General features: G+C 37.3%; 2 protein-coding genes across 2 annotated transcripts in view; one reads left to right on the forward strand and one right to left on the reverse strand.

Annotated features, from left to right (window-relative positions):
• SCLT1 (sodium channel and clathrin linker 1) overlaps positions 1-7,641 on the reverse strand; it is a 95,027-nt gene extending 87,386 nt beyond the window's left edge. Inside the window, exons 1-2 of the mRNA XM_080929207.1 lie at positions 7,184-7,641; positions 710-777 (exon numbers count right to left, since the gene is read on the reverse strand). Of these exons, the coding sequence (XP_080785333.1) occupies positions 710-777; positions 7,184-7,217 (102 nt within the window). The 5' untranslated portion in view covers positions 7,218-7,641. The remainder of the gene's footprint in view (positions 1-709; positions 778-7,183) is intronic.
• A 163-nt stretch (positions 7,642-7,804) lies between these two features.
• Positions 7,805-24,417, forward strand: LOC308430236 (UPF0462 protein C4orf33 homolog). The gene is made up of 7 exons (XM_080929382.1): positions 7,805-7,863; positions 9,891-10,003; positions 13,273-13,453; positions 16,001-16,061; positions 20,584-20,635; positions 20,723-20,922; positions 21,545-24,417. Exons 3-7 carry the CDS (start codon positions 13,273-13,275, stop codon positions 21,648-21,650), a joined length of 600 nt encoding a protein of 199 aa, XP_080785508.1. The 5' UTR covers positions 7,805-7,863; positions 9,891-10,003; the 3' UTR covers positions 21,651-24,417.
• Positions 24,418-24,977: the final 560 nt, after the last annotated feature.

The following is a 24,977-nucleotide window of genomic DNA, read 5'->3' on the forward strand; positions in this document are numbered from 1 at the left end:
ATGTCCAGAGAGCTCTGGAGCTTCAAAAACCTGTCTTTTGTTGCTGTTACTGCTTAATCAAGCATTCAGACCTATGCTTTAAGATATTTACCAGCTATGTATACCTTGTTGATAAAATCTAAAATTGAAGCAAAACAAAGACAAAAACAAAAACCCAAAAAGTACCCCAGGGGGGTAAAAAAACATTAAACGACAATACATATATTATTATTACTTGTGTTAGTTTATGTTTTATTCATAATTTGTGGGTTTTTTAATAGGGGAGACTGGAGTCAAACTCAGGGCCTTACACATGAAGGACACTTAAGCATTCATTTGTCATAATGCCATGATTATATAACTGAAATAGTTGTACAGGTAGCCACATCTTGAGAAATCACTTTAGTATGTTTTAAAACTTAAATGAATTCCCACTTCGGATTTCAGCTACTTTAAGATGTATCACTTTAGCTCCAAAGTTAGAAAAATATTAAAGCAATTTCTATAGACAAACAGCTTACTTCCAGAGAGCAAAACCAAATTCTCCCTTACAAGAATCAAAAAGCCTTAAGCAAAATTTCAAAGGTTATAGGTAACTTCAAATGTGAATAATTCTATGTAGAATTTACATTGAGGATTTGTATTGACTGTAATCAATAATTCATAAGGATGTAGATATATTTACAATCAAACTTCAATCTAGTTTTTTATACTTAATCATTTCACATACCTGCATAGTTGGGTCTCTGTAAATATGTCCAATTTGATGCTGCCTAAGAATATCATTTAGTTTATCATCTGAAACAAACAAACAAAAACCAATTTGAGTAACAGTCTATTTTGTAAAACTAGAAAAACAGCAGCCACTATTTGATATACTCAATGAAAGATTTCTAATCTGTATGTAAGATTGCTTTTCATAAGATGAATCACCAATAGTAGCATATCATTTCAGAATGTAAAATAAGGTTTTGTTACATTCATAAGCTAAATAATGATTCCCAAATGGAATGAACACAGGATAGCTACAACAATCTTTCTTACTTCCTAAATATGAATTATCAGGCAGAAGTGGAAACATTCTCCATTGTCTTTTTGTTTCCACTTCTTCAATGAAAGAATTGGGAAGATACACACCATATTCTTCCCTTCTTTCCCCCTTCTTTTCTTTCTTTTTTGAAGACAGGTCATCATTCGGGCTGACCTAAAACTCATATGTAACCCAGGCTGGCCTGACTTACTTGAATCTTACTGTCTTTGCTTTCTTGGTGCTATAATTAGAGGCAACACTCAGCTGTACACAAATGCTTTAGAATTCTTAAAGTTGACTGAAAAGATTACCCATTCTACACTGAGGACAAATTCTAGGACATGGAATCTAAATTCAGCAGGAGTGCCATGAAACCATGAAAAAGATGGTCCAGAGTAAAACTGAGAGTTCTCACTAACATGCCACATCTATATACACACCAGAACACAAACAGGGAAGGCAAGATGGCCCAGCATATAAAGGTACCTGTCATGCCCAGGAGATTGACAGGTGTTCAATCTCTAGAACTAACAAGGTAGAAGGACAGAACCACATCCTCATGTTGAACTCTGGCTTCTATATGTATCTAATGTATGCAAGTGGAGGGGGGGGGGCGCGCACGAACACACACACACACAAATACTAATGAAAAATTTTAAGAGGCTAGAGAAATGGCTTGGCAGACACAGTACTAGCTAATTGCAGCACTCACACCTTAGCTCACAACAATACTACCCCTCTTAGGGAATCCGACACTCCCTTTTGGTCTCCATTAGCATTTGATAAATAAACATTCATGCTGGCAAGACAACCACTCATTTTTTTAATTAAAGAAGATTAAAAAATAAAGAAAATGAAAAACATACATAAAACATACATAAGATATTACCCAACAAATACTCACTCTTTTAAGATTTACAAGAACAGAACAAAGCTCAACAACTCTCAGAAATAAACAAGACAAAAATAAAACAAAAAACCAAACTAACTAGAGTCAATAACCAAAACAGAAAGCAGTCAACAGGAAGAGACTTGAGATATACGAAAATTGAAAAACAAAAACAAAATTTGCTTTTATATTACCACTGGATCTCAGGAAAAATTACCAAAATATGTAAGCATTTTGAACAGGATAATAGTTTAAATGTGATATGTCATAACTTAATAATAGAAAAGTTTTATAACTTTAATTCAGAATTAATTTAAATAGACTTTGTTCTTCAAATTTAGAAATTTTTTTATACTTTTAAATATTGTATAGACTTCTGTTGAGTACTTTAAATCTGTAAATCCTAGATTCAAATTACCATAAAAGTCTATAAACACATCAGCACTTAAAGGCTTCAGATTTTATATTATTTTGGAATTTGGATTTTCAAATTAGGTAGAAAAAAAAAGTTTGAAGTATCAAATCTATTGCAAAAAGTTAGAAGAACAGCAATAAAAACTCAAAAGAGTTACATGAAGGAAATAATGGAAGTGAACCTAATGAATAAACTCACAAACAAGGGGATTAAAAGTATAACCATTTCCTATTTTATTTTAACAAACATTTGATAAGATTCAAGGTATAAGTATAATAAATACAAAAAGCAAAACAACAGCAATGAAAACCACTGTAAACATCATACCTAATAGGAAAGATGTTGAAATCTTTTCCTTGTTGTTAACACAAAACACATTCTCATGACATTTAAACAACACTCTAGTGGAAGCTCAAGTTAATGTGGCACTGCAAGCAGTTAAATAAACAAGGGATATGAAGATTCAAAGAACAAACTCATCTACATACCTGTTAACTACTCCAAAGAGCACATACTCTTAAAATCAGGAAGTAAATTTAATAGTTACAAGGCCAAAATGCAAAAATTAATCACATTTGTATATACTGACAACACAAGATTTTTAAATAACAAAAGATAGTACTTTCTAGTATCATCAAAATAAATCTCACAAAAGAAATATAAAATTCCTATTCAAAATTTTTTTGTGTTTGATAAATTAAGCAGTAGAAATGCAAGACCTACAGAAGGGAAAAGAAAACAAAGAGGTCTGCCTCCTAAGGTCAGTTTTCCCCATAATGTCTACATATCTAATGAAATTCCAATCGGCACTCAAAAATACTGCTATAGAAATTAAAAGAATGATTCTGAAAGGACATGGGATGGGAACAAAGACAATTTTACAAAAAGAGCACTAGGATCATGCTAGCTCTGCCAAACAGCAGCACGTGTTTAGGCTCTCATTTCCATAGCATGATAGTGAAAAAAGAAAATGTTAGTGTTCCACTCTCATGATAAAAAGCCCAGAAACATACCTGGACAGAGAAAAGATTATTTTGACTCATGCTTGCTAGGCTCAATCATTACGGGGGGGGGGGGGGGTGGTAAAACAGAATACTATATATCTTAGCAGGGATTGGGGTAAAGAAAAGCAATCAGTTGTAGTTAGGAAGCAGAGAGAAAGAGCCAAGGGATAGGAACAAAATTCAGAGGCATCTACTTCCTCCCATTAGACCCCAATTTCTCGGAATTTCCTCCACTTCCCAAAAGCATCATTTAAAAGAGACCAAACCTTTATCATATGGCCTTTGGGAAGTATTTAAGAGTCAAACCATATTAGGACTAAAGGAAATTTGCCAATTAAAAAGTATTTAGAGTTCAGAAATACACACTTACACAACATAACTGATGATCCAAGGGGCTCTCTAGAACTGGGGTAGGTAGGTAATCTTTTTATTTGCATTAAAGAATCACCTTAGGATAGAATAAGACTTTTTAAATTAAAACAAAAAGAGAAGGAAACATTTGTGATAATTTGAATGAGAATGGCCTCCACAGGCTCACTGTTTGGGAAGGATTAGGAGGTGCAGCCTAGTTGGAGTTGTGTCACTGGGGTGGGCTCTGAGGTTTCAAAAGCCAGAGTCAATCCCAGTTGGCTCTCTCTGTGTCTCCTACTTGTGAATAAAAAAGTACACTCTTAGCTACTACTCCAGCACCATGCCTGCTTGTTGTCACATTCCCTACTGAAACCATGAACCCCTGTACCCCATTTCTTATCTAAGCTGCCTTGGTCACGGTGTTATATCACAGCAAATATGAAAGTAATTAAACGATATTTAAAGTAAATACCAACAAAATGGACATCATAATTAAAAACTTATGCTCATACAAACAAAACAAAACCAATAAGTAAAAACACAAACTATAGACAAATATTTCTAAGAACTATAATTGTCAATGATATAGTGTATCTAAAACAATCTTCCAATCAGTTGAGAAACAGAAAAAAATGGTTCAGTATACAAAAAGTATTCTTACGAGACCAATTAACAGAAAGTTCATGCTCAGTAGACATCAGGGAAATGATAAATTAAAATGATTATAAATTGATATTCAAGACTGGTGAAAATAGGCTCTGGCTAGGGAGACGGCTTAGTTGGTAAAGTTCATGCTTTTTAGGCTTGAAGACTTGAATTTAATTCCCAGAGTTCACATAAGAAAAGCAGGCTGTGGTGAAAGAGCCTCGGAATTTCAGAATTGCAGAGGTGGAGGGGGTGGGGAGGTCACTGGGCTTCCTAGCCAATCAGCCTAGGCTATTCTGCAAGTTCTAGTCCAGTCAGAGGATCAGTTTCAAGGAAGGAAGGAAAAAAGGAAGGAGAAAAAAAGAAGGGAGGGAAGGGAAAAAGAGGGGAGGAGAAGGAAAGGAAGAAAAGGATAAAGAGAAAAAAGAAAAAGGAAAGCAAGTGACAAAAAGAAAGAAGGAAGAAAGGAAAGATAGGTAAGAAAATAATGCTCAAAGCCTGAGCCTTTTTCTCTGGCCTCCAAAAGCACTCAGGCTGCGACCAAGAGAACTGGTGAGTATGTGGAACAAGCTGAACTCCTTCCTATACATTGCTGATGAGAGTTTAAAAATCACCAAACTTTAAGACTAAAGGTAAACACAATTCTTGGCACTATAATCAACTAGCCAAGCACAAGAACCATGACCAAAAGAAGTAACAGTGACCCACTATCTGGGAGTAACTCAGATATCCATCATAATAATAGATATGAGATTAATTAAAACCTATCAATTAAGATGAACTAATCAGTTAAATGAATTAAAATGAACTAATCCTATTTATATGTGATAAGGATAAATTTTCAAAATATCATAAATGATGGAGCACAGAGAAATAAATGGTTCATGATCTTACTTTTTTAAAATCTTACTTTTTAAAACTAAAATACTGAAAAAACTAAATTAAAGTATAAAATTAAACAGGTTATCTTTCACTATGTTTGAAAAGAGGGAGGGATTATAATTTTTTTGAGTTCTAGCCATTCTCATTTCTGGACTTGAATTGTATATATTACAAAAATGTTTCACTTTGCTATGATGCTTATTTGTGTTTTTAGACTTATGTTATAAATAAACACACATAAATATGCAAATGCATTAACCAGTTGCTTATGTAAATTTTAGAGACATTGGTAGTATCATGCACTACTCAAGTTTATTAACTTATCTTTCTTTTAATAAAAGTCAAATCTACGAAGAAAATCCTCCTGTACCCTGAAAACATAGACATATTCTTATGGGCTTTTGAAAATATTAAAGATTTACTTTATTTTATGTGTTATTAGTTTGATGCCAACCCAGGCTACACAGAATCTAAGACTAGGTCGCCTCAAAACAAAATAAACAAGAAAAACAAACGGAGCCAGTGAGAAGAAATTAAGATCTACACAAGTCAATGTAGAAAGGCTAGGTGTGTTGGCACATGCCTTTAATCCCAACATTCTTGAGGCAGAGGGAGCAGAGTTCAAGGCCATCTTGATCTAAGAATCCAGGTTCAGAACATGGAAACCATGCCCTGGAAAGACAGTGTAGAGAATATGAGAGGCAAATGGGAAGATGGACACAGTCTTCACTTCAGCAGTAGGTAGGTGCTATGCCTAACAGGACAACCCCATCTTTAACTGGCATACGAGGTCTAGTAACAGAAAGAGCTCACAGATCCCTAACACCCATTCCTATCTCTTCATACAAACCTTAACATTCCATGCTCCCATTTCCTGTGTAGGCAAAGGTCAACCCTTGAGGTGTTGCTGTTTCTGTTTGGGAATCTCTTCTCTGCTTGTCTTACTGACTTAAGATGCGGTTTTCAGTTAAAATCAATCCTCTTACTTGGGTTTGCTCATATTTGGGATTCAATTTTTATTTGAAAATCATGGTTGCTTTATTCTTCTTAAACTCATCTAAAATTCAGGTATCTCTCCACCAAGCAAAACTCATTCTTGCAGATCACTCAGACTGTGGCCAGTTACTCATCTCTGGAGTGAGGGAGGCTCTTCCTACTCGTTTTCTTAAGACATCATGTTACTGTACTCCTCCACAAACCTCAACATAGCGTTCGAGGCAACTGTGCTGTTTTTAAACAAAGCATACTTCCAATTCCTTCAATGTTGCAAATAATATGGACACCTAAACCTTTCTTATCAGTAAACACATATTGACAGGTCAAGTTTCTGCCCAAATGACATCTCCACTGGCCATAGTTTAAATAATTGCATGCTAGTCAACATTTGTCTAGCACCGTGTTAGTTGATGCTATTCTATACATTTCAATATTTACTCAATAATTCCATCATCTACTTGGTAAAACTGATGCAAACGAGTCAGCAGCTGTTGCTGCTTCAGTGTATTTTTGGTATTTATGTCTGTCCTTCCGCCAATTACAGGCTTGGAGAACAATATTTCAATCTCATCCTTACATCGACTACATATATAGCACCTGACACGTAATAAAACAGTAGGTCAACAAATATCATTTAAACTAACGAGAGCCTGAAGGTCCTAAGCTGCAGGCTTAGAAACTCTTCCTGGCCATCAGCCCTCGAGTTTCTTCAAGCACAAGAGACGCATAGCAAATCTATTTCGTGTCTAGGTGACTCCTATACACGCTTAAGGAATATTCTACAAGTATCACCAGCGGCTCTGCTTCGTAAGTACATACATAGATAGTCTCACGTACATCACCTAGCATTTTGTGCCAACGGACTTCTCTTTAAGTTTTTAACATTTTCACGCTGGGACCCCACCAGCATTCACTAACACATTAGTAGGTCAACGACAGCGACACTGCACCTTACAGACGAATTCTCTATCGGGGGAATAGGACGCGCTTACTTTGGTCTCTCAGTAAGTCGATTTCTGTGGCCATTTCGATATTTTAGTTTGGAGTTTTCATCACGTTTATCGATTCCTCGCAGCGGGGAAGAAGGTATTTTTAAAACAAGCAAACAAAAAGGCAGCCTCCCGCTGTGAGGGCAAACAAAAAGCTAAGGGGTCGCAGGGGCAGCCAGCCCTGGCGCGGAGGCATCAGCATCCCACTCACGCGGCGGCGCAGCCCGGCCCGCCGCTCGGCCGAACCCAGGCGACGCGCGTCAGACTCCGCTCCGCGCTCGGCCGGACCCAGACGGACGGAAAGGGCCGCAGGGCGGCGCGCGGCCGGAGGGCGCCGAGTACCCGTCAGACCGCGCGGGAGGACGACCCTGAAGCGCGCCTGGCCCGGCGGTGGCGTCCCCGCTGGGCTGAGGGGAGACGCCAGGACACCGCGGAAGCACAGATGGCCACGGAGTCCACTCGGCCCGCCCTGCGACTTTGAAAGCGGTGCCCCGGACCGTTCCTTGGAGACGGTGACGCCATGTCCGTCATCACGCGTGCGTCGGCATGCGTCATCGCGTTGTCTCCGGTCCCTACAGGTGATTGGTTACCTGTAAGGCGGTGGGCGGGTCCCTGAGGCTGAGCTGGGGACTGAGTGGATTGCTTGGCGCCTTCCGCAGTGGCGCAGCGAGTGTCTGTCTGAGGTAGTGTGGCGCATTTTAAATTTAATTTTATTATTGCAAGAAAAATGGAAACTGTGATAAGAGTAGGCACTAGATAGGGATTTTCATTGCCCCCCTCCGAGTCTTGGTTTCGCAGACACTAAGAGTATGTGGACGTCTGTGCAGTGCGGGCTATATGAGTCCTCGGGCTGAGGTGACTCGAGTCCCCCCCAGTTTAGAGCTGTCGCTTCTAGGTCAGAAACTGGTGACTCTCTTGTGCTTAGAAAAGAGAGCTGTTGTCCAGTATTTAATCCTGTGGCTTCAAGAAGGCACCTGGTCAGGAGCCAGGAAAGCCAGCAAATCCAGCAGATATTTCAGAGATGTTTCTTCGTACTTAAGGAAAGATAAAGTTTTGCAAAAATAAAATAAAATTTGTACTAGGGCATAAACTACCATTCACAATTTTACGAAGTAATGTTATGAGTATTTGAGCTGTAAAGCTTAAAATATAAAGCATACAAAAATTGGGGAAAAATACTTTAGCAATAAAAAAATGCTCTCTTGAAGTTTATCACCAGCTTTAGAGCCCCTTTAATTGATTATATTTTTATGAATTGAAATAAAGTTTCTCTAAATATGCCCTGGACCTGAGATAGCTTGGTTATGAACTGCTTGCCTGGGATTTCCCACCACCCACATAAAAAGCTAGTTAGATCTCTATGTGCCTTTAATACTAGCGCTGGAGAGGAGCAGACAGGATGAGGGGAAAGGGGTGCTCCCTATCCAGCTGCCTAGACAAATTAGTCCAGTGAGTCATTGTCTCAACAAGTAAGATCAGACATCTTAATAAGCTTTTTTTTTCCTGTTCAAAAATATCTGGTGAAAATAAACTAAGGTTTTACTAAGGTTAAAAAAAAAAAAAGGTGACCAGTGTTTGAGAATGATACCCCACTGATACTCTGCCTCAACCCCAGTACAGGCACAGGTTAGACCCGCTGCCCCACATGCACACACAAAAGCAAAACAAAAGGTGTGTGTATGCCCTGGATGAAATTGGGCTTCCTTTTTAGCCGTTTAAGACATCTTATAATCCTGTACTCATAAAACAGCATTAACAATGTTAGCCTTATTCCTCTAGGAGGAGTTGCTGTTAACAGTATGTATGTGTTGGTACTAGGCACACCAAGGTTGAATTTAGTTTTGAATCAGTGAAGATTCAAACTCTGGTTTTTAGTGGCCATAAACTTAACAACAAAAAGCCTGACACTGATAGTGCAAATCCCACTTCCTTTTCAGTTCCTCAGTATAGGATATGATCTGATGAACTTTTTCTATTGGCTCACCTCAAAGAGACTTTCCTACATCTGAACCCTACATTGTTGTGCTGGAAGCTGGCGTTGAATAAGTAGCCAGAAACTTAATATTTGCAGTCAGCATTGATAGAATATATTAGTGTGGAGAAAGCAAAGTGTGACTTCTATATTAAAATTATCAATAGTTTTATCTAAACTGAGGAGTAAAATAACTTTTATGTTTTACACTTAAAGTGCTTGCTTTTATATGATCATGGTCAAAATAAGCATAAACCACTTGAAGTTTCATACATTGAAAACTAATGACCAGTTTCACTAGCAATTTTAATAAACTGGCACTAAACATGCTAAGCTCCTGTCTAACAAACCTTCAGAATATACATAGTTGTAATGTAAGTAAACAAGTTTGAAAGCTAGCTAATCACAGCAAGGATTTGAGCCCAGAAAATATGGTTTCAATGTCACAGTCTTTAACCACCACGTGACATAAATTATGCCTAATGTTTAATGTTTATAATTAGCCTCTCATTTCAATAAGCGAATGGCTACTTTATATATTTTATTATAATCTCTGATTTACAGTTTATTTTCAAATGGTTCTATAATGTTTGTGTTACAGAATTATCCTTCTTTCTTGAAACAATTAAATAAAGAAATAAAAACCCAGGATTCAAATGGTGAGATTAAAAGCCTTCAGATGTTCCTTTGTGTGTCCTCTCAAAATTTTCACTGAAAAATCAGGTTTGTCTGTTTCAGAATTCCTGGTCACTCACTATAGAATGCAGGAGCAACTGGGCAAAGCCTAAGAGGGAACCACTGCTCAGTCCTGGGCCAGAGACCACAGCTAGCACCAAACTAAGAGCTTCCAGGTTTGTGTTTTTCGGTATGTCCTTTGAACTTCTCTTTAAATTCTGTCTTGGACTGAAAACATTTGATGGTCCAACCTCCAGTTGGCAGGTTCCTCTGACTTTATTTCCTCCTTCCTCTTTTTCTTTTAGAATTGTGTGGTGCAGTGCCACATGCAAACTAAAAAGCAGTATGTACTGTAAAAAAGGGGGGGGGGGTTTCTCTTGTAAATGAACTTGGAAATTTTCTTTAAAAATTATTTTATTGAGAAAAATTCTTTGACATTTTTTAAAAACTTGGTTTCCCAAGCGAATGCTCCAGAAGTGTGTCTCTCTTTTGTTTTCCTTACATAGAAATTAAAACAATTCAAGTTTTACCTCTTCTTAAAGTTAAGATGAAGGTAAGCTGAAAGTGAAGACGACAGGTTAACAATGTTGTTTTAAGAAAGCTGCTGGCAAAACTGTAATAGAATACTGATCACCGTGGTGTAGTAATTCTGACTGTGATGCTTCATCTCTGTGCTGTTTACGAGGCCTAAGGCTTGAAAATATTTTCACCCTATTCATTCATGATTTTTATTGTAATGAGGTCACGAATAAAATCACATAACTGATTTAAGGGAGCCTCCCAAACAAGCAGTCACATACTCCCAAACGCTCAGCATTGCTGTGCAGGACCTTCAGTACTCTCAGAGTGGCCTCTCTGAAGCCACAGGCCTTCATTCAGGGCTTTACCCTTTCACTGTACTTCTCCACCATAAAACAAGCAAAAAACCCTCCCCCACTCCCCATAAACCTATGACAGAGATAAGGCTAGAAAAGCAATTAGTTTACATCCTCTTCACGACTAGAGTCCTTTGTCTGTACTGTCTTTCCTCATCACTTAGGATTCTGAATGTTACACTATACCCACACTTGAAGCTATTTCCATATGTACATGTATACATTAAAGTCTGTTCACATGTTTATATATAACATTGTGTGTATATATATGTATATATACGCACATATATATACACATGCATAAATATATGCATGTCTATAATGTAATATGTAACATTTGTATATATGCATATATACTACATAGCATATTTTTATTCTTTCAGAATTTCATATATGCATACAATGATTTTGGTCATACTTCTCCCCTAACTCTTTCCAGAGTCCTGCTTTAATCTTTGCTCCTCCTAGCTTCATGTCTTATTTGTTTGTTTGTTTCCAAATAATCACTGCACCCAGTTTGTACTGTTAATATATTCATCCATAAGGGACCATTCTTTGGATCTAAGTTGATGAATCAGGGGCCACATCCCTAAAGAAAACTAACTCTCCTTTCCCCAGAAGCCATCAACTGTCAGTTGTTCATCAGTTAGGGGTTGGAGACATTTGACTCCCTTTCTCCTTTGTGCTAAAATGTGACTGCACACAGCTACTATGAATTAAAGAGTACAACCATCCTGTCATGTCCAGAACAAACTATTTTGCCCCTGTTCTCCATGATCTCTGGCTCCTGCGATCTTTCTTCCCTTCTTTCTTCATGTCCCCAAGCCTTAGAAGAAGCTGTGATTTAGATGTATCATTGTATTAATACATACCTTTAAACAGGACGCTGAAGCTACTGACACAGCAAATCTCTTCTGTTTAAAACCATACACTCAGAATTTTAGTTGTAGACATTAGAATGGTATTCACTTGACAGATAAATAGCTCCTAGTTCAAGCATTATAGCTTAGGCTGAGAGATAATCCACGTGTCTATAAAAGTAACTTTTATTCAACAGATGTAATTATCATCTCAAAGGCTTACTGCTGAATAATATTGATTTATAGTTTTTTCTGAACTCTGGCTGGCTGGTTCAACTTAGCTGTTCTGGAACAAAATTCTTCTCTAAGCTGATTGGTTCAAACTGTCTTCTCTTAACTTCTCATTGGATTGTTCTGCTTGGCCTCAAATTTAACTCTGGCAATCTGTTCTAATCTTCTGGTTCCTTCTCATTTTCTGGCTTAGTTTGTCTTCACCTGCAAACTGTCTCTGTAAAACAGACCCATAAAGCTGCCTCCTCTCCCCACTCCCTGTGTGTGTGTGTGTGTGTGTGTATGTGTGTGTGTGTGTGTGTCTGTTAAATCACCTCTCTTTCCTGTTCTTGTGAGAGTTGGGTGTATTCTATCTCTGGCTTATTCTGTCAAGTATTTCTTTGATTTGTCACTTTGTCTGCCCTTCAATTAAGTGTCACTTTCCAACATGGCTACTTTCTTCTACGTTTTACCTACATTGTTAGGGATTAAAGATACTAGGGCATGTCTGTATTCCAGCCATATTGCACAGACTGAAAATTTCTCTCTATATATAATGCAGTATAAATTGTGTGAATCGGTGTAACAATTATAGAGGATGGTAGGGAAGGTTACTCCAGGTGAGGAAGGCCAAGGGTAATTTAGACGTCTCTATTTTATCAGCCTTCGTGCAAAGAAACTGAAACTGAGGTCAGTCAAGCCTCAGAAATTGACTAAGGGAGTTGATAAGAGATTTAGTTGTACACTATGAGCCCCCTAATATTGGTTGGTTATCCAATACCAAGTAGTCAGATCTTAAAACGTGTATGAATATATGAACAACACTACATGCATTCAGCAAGTCGTATTTATATATTTACATGTATGCATGAATGTGTCAATTATTAAAGAAAAAGAAATCAATAGAGACAATATGTGAGAAAGTAGGAGGGGGACATTGGGGGGAATATGAACATGATATAGCAATAAGGAATGAAGATGATCAGAGTATTTTATATATATGTGTGCAGTGTCATAGGAGAGCCCATCATTTTGTATAATTAATAAATGCTAAGAAAAATGGAAAAACACCTACTAATAATGAATTTATATATGTATGTACATGTAATGTTATATTACCATCTGTCAGAAACAAAACAAAGTAGTATACTAATGATATGGATATGTTTATTTTTTACATGAAGGATTAAATCTTGGCTAAATGTGAAAAAACATAAACTCATATAGTTAAGTACATTTACAATTTTTGCAGTGGACTTAGTTATAACATTTACAGTGATTTTTCATACACAAAGAAGCAGCTGCATCAGGACTAAAAGTCATGAAGCTTTTGGGCCCCAATTGTATTTTGGAGTAGAATTCACAGTTCATAATTTTCTATGGCACCGACAGCCTTTTGACTCCTAGGATCTTGTACTTTCTTGTTTCAGTTTTCATTTCATTGTTACGTAAAGGGAACAGTTATATGTTGTTAACAAATTTGTTTGAATTTTCTTTTAGATGGATTTTAAAATTGAATACACTTGGGATAGTTTTCCAGTGGGGCATGAGCCAGTGCGTGTCGGGCTGAATCCATGTGACAAGGGAGTGAAGATGGAGGTCAGTGCTCCATTTTTCAATGATCCTCCAGCCCCTCTTGGAGAACCAGGAAAGCCTTTCAGTGAACTGTGGAATTATGAAGGTAAGTAGAAGTATTGTATTTTATTACAAACATAAATCTTTTTCTAATAACCTCTCAGAGAACTATTATTTTATCTTGCTGTTAGGAAGTAATATGCTTCTGAACAACTGACGCAGTTACTGATCTTGCCTAACCATCTGTCATTCTGACTTTCCTCCCATTACCCATGGGGCTCCAATATACAAGCAGAGCAGAGAAAAATGGCAGGCCCAAATACAGATGTTTGTGTTGCTGCCACATTTCCTTTCTTTATGTATGTCAACTGCAATAAAAAAAAGTTCATATTCCCCATTTTGTCCTTTAAGAATCTTTAAATTGCCATCTTTACCGTAAGAGCCTCCTGTGTAGGAATTGTGGAGTATGCTACTTACTGGAGAAATACTGTCAGTGTGAGATTTAATATTTACTTTCTGCTGTCAGGTAATCTCACTTATCAAATTAAGGCCAGAGGACGTAGCAGGAAATGAAATGGTTTCAGGTTTGTTCTCTTACCCTCTTGTACTGCATCCTTATCAAGCTGCAGGATTCCTTCCGAGATACTGTTGGTGATGCCACTCCTGTAGATATAAAATGCTACATTACATAGAAATTAAGAATTTTCCCCAAGATCTCTTACCACGTATATTTAGAATTTTATTTGCTTGATTAATACAGAGCCCTTCTTCCAAGTTATTTTTTCCTAAGTCTATTTTTTTTTTTTTTTCACTTTAAGGCCAGAATGAACTGTCTACCTCTCTAAATGTAAATGTTAATTTACTCTTTAGCTAAAAGTTTTCTTTACTGCAAAAAAGAAATTATACTCAAGTATGATTTCATATTTATCTCTAAAAATTGTTTGTAGAAGTCTAGACAAGATCTGGCAAGTTTTAGAGCGAAATAGAAAGAAAAAGACTTGGATTTTCATTTTGTATTTTTAATGCTGTTGTAATTACTTATAAGAAAGATGCACTACATTCACAACTAACTAATTTTTAAAGCTACTAATGCTCAGAACCTTCCTGAAATTATAATAAAAAGACCACCAATTTTAAATAACCACTTTTTAAAAATTAGTTTGAAAAAACATTTTCATGCTTGTGGAGGTGAGGGGACAACTTGGGGGATGAGTTATCTCTTCCCACCATGTAGATTCTGGGGCTCTAACACAGGCCATTTGACATGCTAGCCATAGGCTTGGTGGCAAGTAGTTTATCTTCTGGGCACCACATGAGCCCCACCACTCTTTGTATTTTGTTGTGTTCACGTTATAGACAGGTAGTCCCTGGCACACACATGATATACATATGCATATTTAAATCTATGTACATTTGGTTCATGGCTCATATATTTAGTTGCTGCTCTATGAACAACCTGTAAATATGGAAGTCTTGTTATGCCAATACATATTTTACTGTCTATGATTTTAACAGCACCATTGTGTTCTGTAGATTGTCCTGAAACTGTTTGTATTTTAATGCCAATTCCACTTCCCCAAAAAGGGCTGCCTAGTCATATGACTCCAACTGAACCTTCCCATTTTAATTAGTAAAATAAAGAAAAGCCAGTGATTGGGCAGGACGAGGGAGGTGGAGAGGGCTGAGAGGTCTGAGGAGGTCAGAGGATGGAGGGTGGAGGTCATGGCAAGATGGAGGTTCCCAAGGATCAGCTAGACCCAGGTGATATTGATTGGAATTATAGAGCTATGAACATGAAGGATTTTATAGGTCTAATATCCCATATAGAAAGGCAGTTTGTATCTTGGTCTATTTGGTGTAATCTTGTTGTGTAGAAGGTTTGTGGATTAAGAGTTGAATATATAAACCTGTATGAAAAGCTGCAGAGTTGTATTTATAGGGGATTTTGGGGTAGAGAAACACCCGGGACAGAGGCAGAGAACAGGCAGTAGAAAACCGCCAGGGAAGGGAGTTGCACAGACAAGTTGGGCCATGAGGGCGGCTTGGACCTGGCGCCAGAGGTGCGCGAGGCTCCATATCAGGTTCGGGCCTGAGGAGTGAGACCTCAGGGCCGATACAGAGATAGACCATTTTTAATTTTTTAATATTTACTGCAACAGTGTTCTTTTACATAGAATGTATGCCTTATTTAACTTCATCAGTTTTGGTGAATAGTAGGTGATTTCTTTATGTACATGAGATAATTGTATATAAGAAGAAATAGATGGTTACATCATTATTTCTAGTTTTTTGAGTCATACTCTGTTGGGCAGAATTCTATGTAATTTCTTTTTCTAGTTTTCTAATTTGTGTACTTGGGATAAGTTCCAAGATGAAGATGACTGGCCCAGAGTCCATCTGTGCAGAAATGTTGATTTTCCTATGGCCTCACCATCACTAGGCTTCATATTTCCTTTTAACTCATGACAGACTTCTATGTGAGAAATAGAGGTTAATTTATATCCTATGTTCTTCTTCTAGACTCTATGTATTTCCTAATGGGGGACAGTTTGATGGTTTACAAAACTTAGCAATTCACTTTTTACTCAAAAAGAATAAATTATTTACTGCTTAATCAAAATGAAATTTCCTATATCTTGTCTGTTTTCATAAGTTGTGGAAGCATTTTTCTTGAATGATACAACCAGGCAGTATTTAGAAGTCGAACTTTGTCCGTAAGTATCATTTGTTTTTCTTAATCATTATTACATGATTTAAACACACTTGCTTTCTAGTTATAAGTTGTATGATTGTAGTAAAGCTTACTAAGTTCAGTTAAGTAGAGGTCATATTAACTGGCATCAATTTTAATACAAAATTTTAATGCAATACAATTTTTTATACAATGTATACATTTAGAATTTATGATTAGAATATACATATGTATGTATATATATATTATATATATGTATATCCTACATGTTTGAGTGTGTTGTATTGATGTGATTTTTGATTTATTGGTATAAATGATTTTGTAGTAATGAAGGCTTTTTTACAAAGTGAAAGATCATTATAAATAAATCATTACTTTTTATATTTGCACTATTAATACATTAACTATTTAGAAGTAAAGGGAGAGCTCCCATCCCTAACCAAATCAGTATGTCCAGTTCATAACTACTTGCAAAGGAGAAATGGTTTTCTTCAATGGAACAACACTGGGTACACAAACCATACTTAATGTGAGGCCCATGCCCAGCAATAGATGGCTGACACAAAATAAATTCAGTGGTATTTTGGTAGATATTTATTTATTTTTACTTATTTTTTCTTTTGGGCTTTTTATTCATTAATTTATTCATTTTATATCCTGATTGCTGCTATCCCCTCTCAGTTCTCCCCTCACAGAGTCCCTTCCCTGTTCCCCATCCCCTTCTCCTCTGTGAGGATGAGGTACCTCCTGGGTACCACCCTGGCGCACCAGGGTTAGGTGCATCTTCTCCCACTGAGAACTATAGACAAGGCAGCCCAGTTTGGGAATGGATTTCACAGACAGGCAACAGCCTTAGGGACAGCTCCTGCTCCAGTTGTTAGGGGACCCACCATGAGACTGAGCTGCATGTCTGCTATATGTATGTGCTAGGGCCTTAGTCCAGCCCATGTATATTCTTTCGTTGGTGGCTCAGTCTTTGAGAACCCCCAAAGGTTCAGATTAGTTTACTGTGTCGGTCTTCCTGTGGAGTTCCTATCATCTTCAAAGTCTTCAATTCTTTCCCCAACTCTTTTATAAAAGTCCCAAAAGCTGTGGGTCTTTGCATCTGTTTCAGTCAGCTGCTGGCTGTAGCTTCTCAAAGGATAAGTTATGCTAGACTCCCGTCTGCAAGCATAACAGAGTATCATTAATAGTGTCAGGGATTGGTATTTGCCCATGGATGGGTCTCAAGTTGGTCAGTTATTGGTTAACCATTCTCTCAGTCTTGACTCCATTTTTGTCCCTGCATTTCTTTTAGACAGGACCTATTTTGGGTCGAAAGTTGTGTGGGTGGGTTGATTCCTCCACTGGGAGCCCTGCCTGGCTACAGGAGGTGGCCTCTTCATGTTCCATGTCCCCATAGCTATACATCTCATGTAAGGTCACCTGAATTGACATTTATTGCCTCCCCCATCTCTGACACTTTCTAGAGACTTCCCCCACGGCCCTTACCCCAGGCAGCTATAGATTTCCATTCATTCTCCTGGCCCCCTGGCCCCTTGCCTGTATCTTCCCACACCTGATCCTGACTAAACCCCTCATTCCTGTTCCCATTCCCTCTCTCACCCAGTTCCCTTCCTCCATCTGCCTCCTAGGTCTATTTTATTCCCCCTTCTCAGTGAGATCCAAGCATCCTTGCTTGGGCCTTCCTTCCTGTTGAGCTTCTTTGGATCTGTGGAGTGTACGTCGATATATTGCACTTATAACTAATGTGCTTATTTCTTTGTTTGTTTGTTTATCCATTCATTCATTCACTTATTATTTTCTCTTTTGGCTTTTCAAAAATCTTACCAGCCTTTTGTTTGTATGTTATGGTTTCTAAGTTTGTGTTTTTATTTTTGTTTGAATGTGTATGTTGTATTTCTTATGTTTTTTCCTAGTGTGTGTGTATGTGTGTGTGTGAGTATGTACACACATGTTTATATTAGCCAGGTCTTTATTTGCCTGTTTGTTTTCTGAAAAAAGAGAAAGAGGGTGTGAAGTTAGATGGGTGAGGAATGGGGAGGAAATGGCAGGAGATAGAGAGGAAACTGCGATCAGAATATATAGTATGAAAACATTTATTTTCAATGAAAAAGAGACATAAAGATACAATGAATTACTACCTCACAGAAATGTTTCTTCTAGGATCTTGAATGATTAAGCTTTATGTATTTCAAAATTTTATATTTATTTTTTCATTTAGCTATCATACTTTTTTAGCATTTAATATGCTTTTTTTTCAGTAAATGCTAAGAATATAATCTAAACCACACCTAAAGTTTCCAGGACTCACATTAAAAATATTACTCTTGAACTTCTTGTTTGTTTTTGAGACAAGGTCTTACTCTATAGCTCTGACCAGTTTGGAATTCATGGAGGTTAAAGGTGTAAGCCATTATTCCCAGCTGTCTTGGAATCTCTTTGAGATTCAGTATTTACTTGGTAACTTTCTTTATGTAGTGACTAACATTTTTCCTGTGTAGTTGTAAAAAAGGAAACTTAGACTCACCTGTTATCTGAATTGTAGCATGCTTTTGGTACATGAGACTTCTCTATATATGACTGTCATTTATTTTAGATCTCACTTCAATGTTTCCCAGTAGCTTTTGTTCCTTTTTAAACTGACAAGAGAGCCCCAGTTAATCCATATGAAACTTTAGATGTCTTTTCCCATCTGTTAGGTATTAATTGTTTGTTTTATGCTAACTCTAACATGGAAAGTGAAGTTATTTACAATTTTTTATGGTTTTGTGTGTGTGTGTGTGTGTGTGTGTGTGTGTGTGTATGTGAGTGACAGGGTCTCACTACGCAGCCTTGGTTAGCCTAAAGTACACAGAGATCACCCACCTCTGCCTCCTAAGTGCTCAGACTAAAGATGCTCACCACACCAGACCTGCAATTACTTTTTAAAATCAGAATTAGATATGTTTTAATGTTATTTTTCACCTATCCTGATACAGTATTTTATTTAAAATTATGATTAGTTCTTACAAACATTCATGAAAAGTAGGAACATTTTAACTATTTGCTCTCACCTTACTGTTGAGAAAGCTAAGACAAACATTTCTAATTTGACTAAAAGAGCAAAGAACTTGGATTTGCCAAAACTCCCAAGTTTAAGCTATAGGTTTCTTTTTTATTTGTTTTTATTAATATTACAAAAGCACTTATTCATGTTTGTGTGCTTATGTGTGCCGTGGCTCACATGTGGAGATCGGAGGACAATTTTCAGGAGTAAATTCTCTCTTTCTACCATGTGGGTTCAAGGAATTGAACCTAGGATATAAGGCTTAGCAGCAAGCTTCTCTACCTGCTAAGCCATTTCACTGGCCTCTGTCATTTTCTTTTATGAGGTAATATCAGTTTATTTTCATGAAGTAACAATCTTAACATTGGATACATAGAAAAAGAAACAAGTTTTTCCTTAAGAAACTACATGGTAGCCATTGTGTATAAAAGTTTTAAAAATTAAGATCCACAGGGTGGTTTTATTTCACATACATCAGGATAGTTAATAATCAAGAATCATTTTTTGCCTCAGGCAGTCAATTCTTATACTGGCTCATTAACAGCTAGGAAAGCAGTAAGAACACTGTTTTAATTTGCAGGAAGTTTTACACACCCTACTGTCTTCCTAAAGCTCTATAAAAACAATCAAATTAATCAGAGGATTGTTAAATGGAAAGGATTACTTGTCTTCTTAGAGTACTTTACTGGAGAAAATCCTTCCTCAAAAAGCTCACAAAGGACCATCTGGGTAGAAACGTTTGATAGACTTCCAGAGGCAGAAAATTTACTTCATGCAAATACACACAATCCTTTGCTTCTTACTGAGTCAGATAATCCCACTTATTCATTCCCATTAGAATGCCTCTTGAGATGTGTTGTCTTTGTCTGAAGAAATGGTAGAAGGCTGGAGTGGCAGACTGCTCAAGGAAGGCAGTGTGGAAACACTAGTGACAATTTAAAGTCTGTGCCTTGTTGACTAGCTTTGGTCAACCTGCATTTTACATTTCCTCCCTTACTGCTGAGCCCCAAGGAAGCTTTGTTTACAGAAAGAACCTTTGGTTAAGCTGTCAGATCAAGATTTGGAAATGACCTCTAGCTTCCCTTGTGCTGCTTTAGTTTTGCAGCTGGTTTTATTTAAACTGCAAGTATTATGATTATCACTCTGTTCCTTTCTCCATGCGTTGTGTTTTCTGACCAAATGAACTGTTTTGTATAATTCCCTCTCTAAAGACTGTGAAAAGACAGGGCAGTGAAATCGCCAGTGGGTTAAGAATACGGCAAGTGGCGATGGCCAACGAAGCGGTGTGGTGGCAGCAGCGGTTTGTGAAATGGTGATTTCATAGTCGCCATTTCTAAGTAATGTGACATGCTTGTTCTCCCTGTAGTTACCCAGTATTGTATTGCACCTTTTAGTTGTTTGGAAATGTACCTAAAAGACACACATTCTACATAGAATAGAAGGTTAAAAGACAATGTTTTTCTCTGACACTCATGAGGAATCTTAATTTTAACAGACATGGACAGCATTTAGTTCTTTTACTCTCTGGAAGAAGAAATATTTGGAAAGTGAGTAAATACACATATGAAAAATAATTTAATGTGCTACGTGTGCATCTATAATATGTTTGAACTTTCCTTTTGTATCTCTAACAGAAGGAGCTTGCGTTATCATTCAAAGTGTCCAGAGGAGAGACACACTGGGAAGGTGAAGCTTATCTTCCTTGGAGTTATTTCCCATCAAATGTGACACGATTCAACTCATTTGCAATCCATGGATCGAATGATAGAAGAGTTTATGAAGCGCTTTACCCTGTGCCACAGCATGAGCTGCAACAAGGACAGAAGCCTGACTTGTAAGTAGAAAATAAGCGCAGGTATGTTCTAACTACAGTTTGGGAACTGAGTTCTTGGTATGGCAGCAGTCACACTTAGTACTCAGTGATGGCATTCATTAAAGTACGTAATAAGAGCTTTATGTTCCCTCATAAGCCTCAACTTTTGACCAGGATAGACCATCTCATTACTGTCATTGGCTTGGAGCTTACCAACAAGAGTAGTCTGGCTGGCCAGGGAGTGATGGGTCTCATTCTGTCTTGGTGTTCCCTGTACTGGGATTACAACTGTGTACCCTGGTATTTTTATGCGTGCTGTGCGGATTGAATTCAGGTCCTCATGTTTCCTTAGCAGACACTTTACTGAATTCCTTGAGAGCTGATATTTATTTTTCCCTTGAGCTGTGAGGGAACTTTGTGCAGAACTGAAGGAGACTGCTTTGAAATATGGATGAATGTTTTCAGAACTGAGTATTTGATAGCTTCAGTGAGAAAACTGTACATAGAAAATTACACTTAGCATTTGTTATTTCTTAAAATAGAATGTTGTACGACCACCAGTGTGAGAAAATAAATAGCTTTATAGGACCACTGTTTCACAAAGGCATAGTTCAGTTCCATTTCTTCCTCTCTTTCCTTTTAGCCATCGTCTAGAATATTTCAAGCCTTTCAGTTTTAACACACTGCTTGGAGAAGAATGGCAGCAGCCAGAATCAGACCTGTGGCTGACCGAGAAACCCGATGTATAGGGGTATACCCAAAGTGTCAGTCATTTCTCCTCTGTATCTTTTAAGGTAATCTAAGAAGATACATAAACACATTTCAACAACAAACATTTTAACAGAGATCACTGAAATGTAGTATCTCTGTGGCACATTGTATGTGGTGAACAAAGAAATAGAAACTCTAACATAAAGTAATTCTTACTTAAATATCCTCTCCACCCTTGAAATCAGTACAAAACAATACTCTATTTTAGTTGGTGAGACCATCTATATTTGCTAAGGCATCAAGATAGAAGAGTTTTCTAACTAGATATTTTTACTGTGTAGGAAGATAAGAAATAGTCTTAAATTAAGGAAAATGGAGTTGATAATTTTACTTACAGATAATTTATATATTTTTTAATGTTGCTAAAAAAATGTCAGAAACCTTCATTTACTTTTAAAGTATCAAACAATCCTGGTTGAAGATAGTTTCTAATATATTAAATCAGTACCTCTCTCTCACATAAGCAGATCATGCAGACAAAAACTGAACAAAAGAAGTCTAAGCGTGAAACTGTACCACAGAACAACTAGACACAGCTGCAGAGTGTTCCTCCAACAGCTGCAAATGAACTCTATTTCAGAGGCTTATCGAACATGTTCAGAATAAGACCAGTAAAACACTCGTTGCAATTCAGATAGCTTTAGCTACTTGAGTTTATTTATACCAAAAGACTTTTAGATCTGACAAACAAATTCAGCCAAGTGGCACACAACACAGTTAGAATACGTGCAAAAATAATAGATTTTCCAAACCCCACTAACCACCCTGCTGAGAAATCAGGAAAGCAATCCCATTCTCAGCAAAAAGAATATTTAGGAACAAGCCTGTGTGTTAATTAGTTTTCTCATTGTAATTAAAAGCAAGCTTGTGAAGGAAGGTTTTATTTTGGCTCAGAGTGTTGGATACACTCCATCACAATGAGGAAAACATGGCAATAGGAATGTGAGGTGGTTGGTCACATGCATCTACAGTTAAAAAACAGAGATGAATGAATGGTGTGTGCTTAGCTCACTTTCTCATTCCCATTCAGCCTTGGATCCCATCCCATGGGATGACGCAGGCCTGATTCTGGGTTTGCTTTCCATTCTCAAACCTTTTGAAAACACTCACACAGACATAATGAGTACAGTTTCTAGGTTTTTCTAACTCCACTTAAGCTGAAGGTGAGATTAGTCATCATATCTTGCTGAAGTGGTGAAAGTCTTCTACAGTAAAGGTTACAGAACTTTAGAGAAAGAAATTGAGGAAGACACTAGAAGATGAAAAGGCATTCCATGTTCTTAGATCAGCAGATGTAGGATTGGGGAAATGGGCATAAGAAACTGAGTTATTTAGAAGTTTTTATGATCACCTTCAAAATTTAAATGACATTCTTCACATAACTAGAACAGTATCCTAAAATGTGCTTGCAAGCAGAAAAGACCTGTAATAGGCAAAGATGTCCTGAGTACCAAGAATATTACAAGAAGTTCCAATATTTGATTTCAAGTTACACTACAGAGTTGTAGTAATAGATGGGACCAGTATCAAAACAAGCAGTAAACCAATGAACTAGAGCAGAGGGTCCAAAAATTATCCTACATAGCCATAGATAACGTAAATTTTGACTAAGGAATAAAAAAACTCTCATGATAAAAAGTTTCCTCAACCATTGATGCTGGAAAATAATATATTCATATGGTACACTAGAGTTAAGTACCCATCCCCCACTCTACATAAATCAGCCCGAGACCTGAATGTAAGATCAGAAACACTGAAACCAAAAGAAGACATAAGAAAATATTTCAAGATGTAAATGCAGGCAGCGACTTCAGGAATATAACTCCATTGACTCTGGAAATGAAAGAATCAACAAAATGGATTTTATCAAATTAAAAAGCTGCACAGGAAAGTGGATAATTAATGAAGTAAAGAGGTAAACTATACAGCAGGGGAGAAAAATATTTGCTAGCTCCTCTTCCATCAGAGGCTTAAAATTCAGCATATTCAAAGAACTCAGAAAAACAACACCACAGCAAGGCAGGGCAAAGTGCAATCAATAAGTGGACAGATCATCTATATAGTTCTCACAAGAATGTGTGCAGGTATTTGATTATTAAAAACTTAGTGTCTTTAGGTATTAGGATAATACAAGTTAAAACTGCACTGAGATTTCATTTCATCCCAGTAAAAATAACGATCCTGAAGAAAGGAACAAATGCTGTGAGGGTAAGGAAAAAGCTGTGTGGAGATATACTGAAAATAGAGCCCTACCAATGTGAGTACGTCCCCCAAGGGAATCTGAATCAGCGTAGCTGTGTTCATCACATTATTCAAGCTATGGCATCAGTCTGGGTGTCTGCCTACTGATGAATGGATAAAGGACACATACACATGCACATGAGACAGACGGGGAGAAATGGCAAAAAGAACAAAATTATGACTCCATCAGGAAAATGGATGGGACTAAATACTGTGTTAAGTAAGTCAGTCTCTGAAACATTTTTTTTCTCCTGAATGAAAGTTAAAGAAAACAAAACACCTGAATATAAAGAGGAGACTATTAGAGAAGTGGAAGAGTATTGAGGAGATAGGAGAGAGGGCGAAAAGAGAGTAGGGAGTAAAAAGATGTCCAGAGGATCTTTGGTCCATGGATGTATCTGCCAATGAAAAATTTACTATTCTGTATAATTAAAACTGCTTTGAGTTTTCATCTTTATCTTAGTAAAAACGGCTGTCATCAAGAGAGTAACAAATGTTGGTGAGGTTAAGGAGGCGAAAGCTCTATCTATTAGTATTGTCAACTGTGGAAATCAATATGGAAATACATAAAAGTTTCTGGTCTAAAAGTGTCAAATTTTGTGTTGTGTTTCAAAGCTTGCCTTCCAGTAGATATGTGAACTTCTGCATCATCCTTGGTCCTTCTCAACATCATTAGTTCAGAGGCCAGCAAGCTCACAGAAGGTAGTTTATTGCTTAAACAGACACATTCTTGCCTACTCAACAGTATAGTTTTCTATTTCTTTTGCTTTTTAGAAAAGGTGTGTGTGTGTGTGTGTGTGTGTGTGTGTGTTCTTTACATGTATGCAGAAGACCAGGAGGCAAGAAGATGCCTTTGTAACTCCCCAGAGCTGGAGGTGTGGATAGTTATAAGCTGCCTAATGACATGGGTGTTGACAATTGAACTTGAGTTCTCTTCAAGAATAGTAAGTGTTCTTAACCACTTTTTCATCTCTCCAGCCTCTTCCCTCTTCTTTAATAACATAAATTAAATTTTTAGAGGATCTTCTTAGGAATTATATTTACACACTCTAAAATAGAAAACC

The sequence above is a fragment of the Micromys minutus genome, assembly GCF_963924665.1.
Source record: "Micromys minutus genome assembly, chromosome: 15".
Classification (NCBI taxonomy): domain Eukaryota; kingdom Metazoa; phylum Chordata; class Mammalia; order Rodentia; family Muridae; genus Micromys; species Micromys minutus.

Bases quoted from the DNA above. Each gene is read 5' to 3' on its own strand.
- LOC308430236 (XM_080929382.1), top strand. From the start codon at position 13,273: ATGGATTTTAAAATTGAATACACTTGGGATAGTTTTCCAGTGGGGCAT. The intron at 13,454-16,000 runs GTAAGTAGAAGT...TGTTTTCATAAG, and splicing joins TGAACTGTGGAATTATGAAG to TTGTGGAAGCATTTTTCTTG. The intron at 20,923-21,544 runs GTAAGTAGAAAA...CTTTCCTTTTAG, and splicing joins CAAGGACAGAAGCCTGACTT to CCATCGTCTAGAATATTTCA.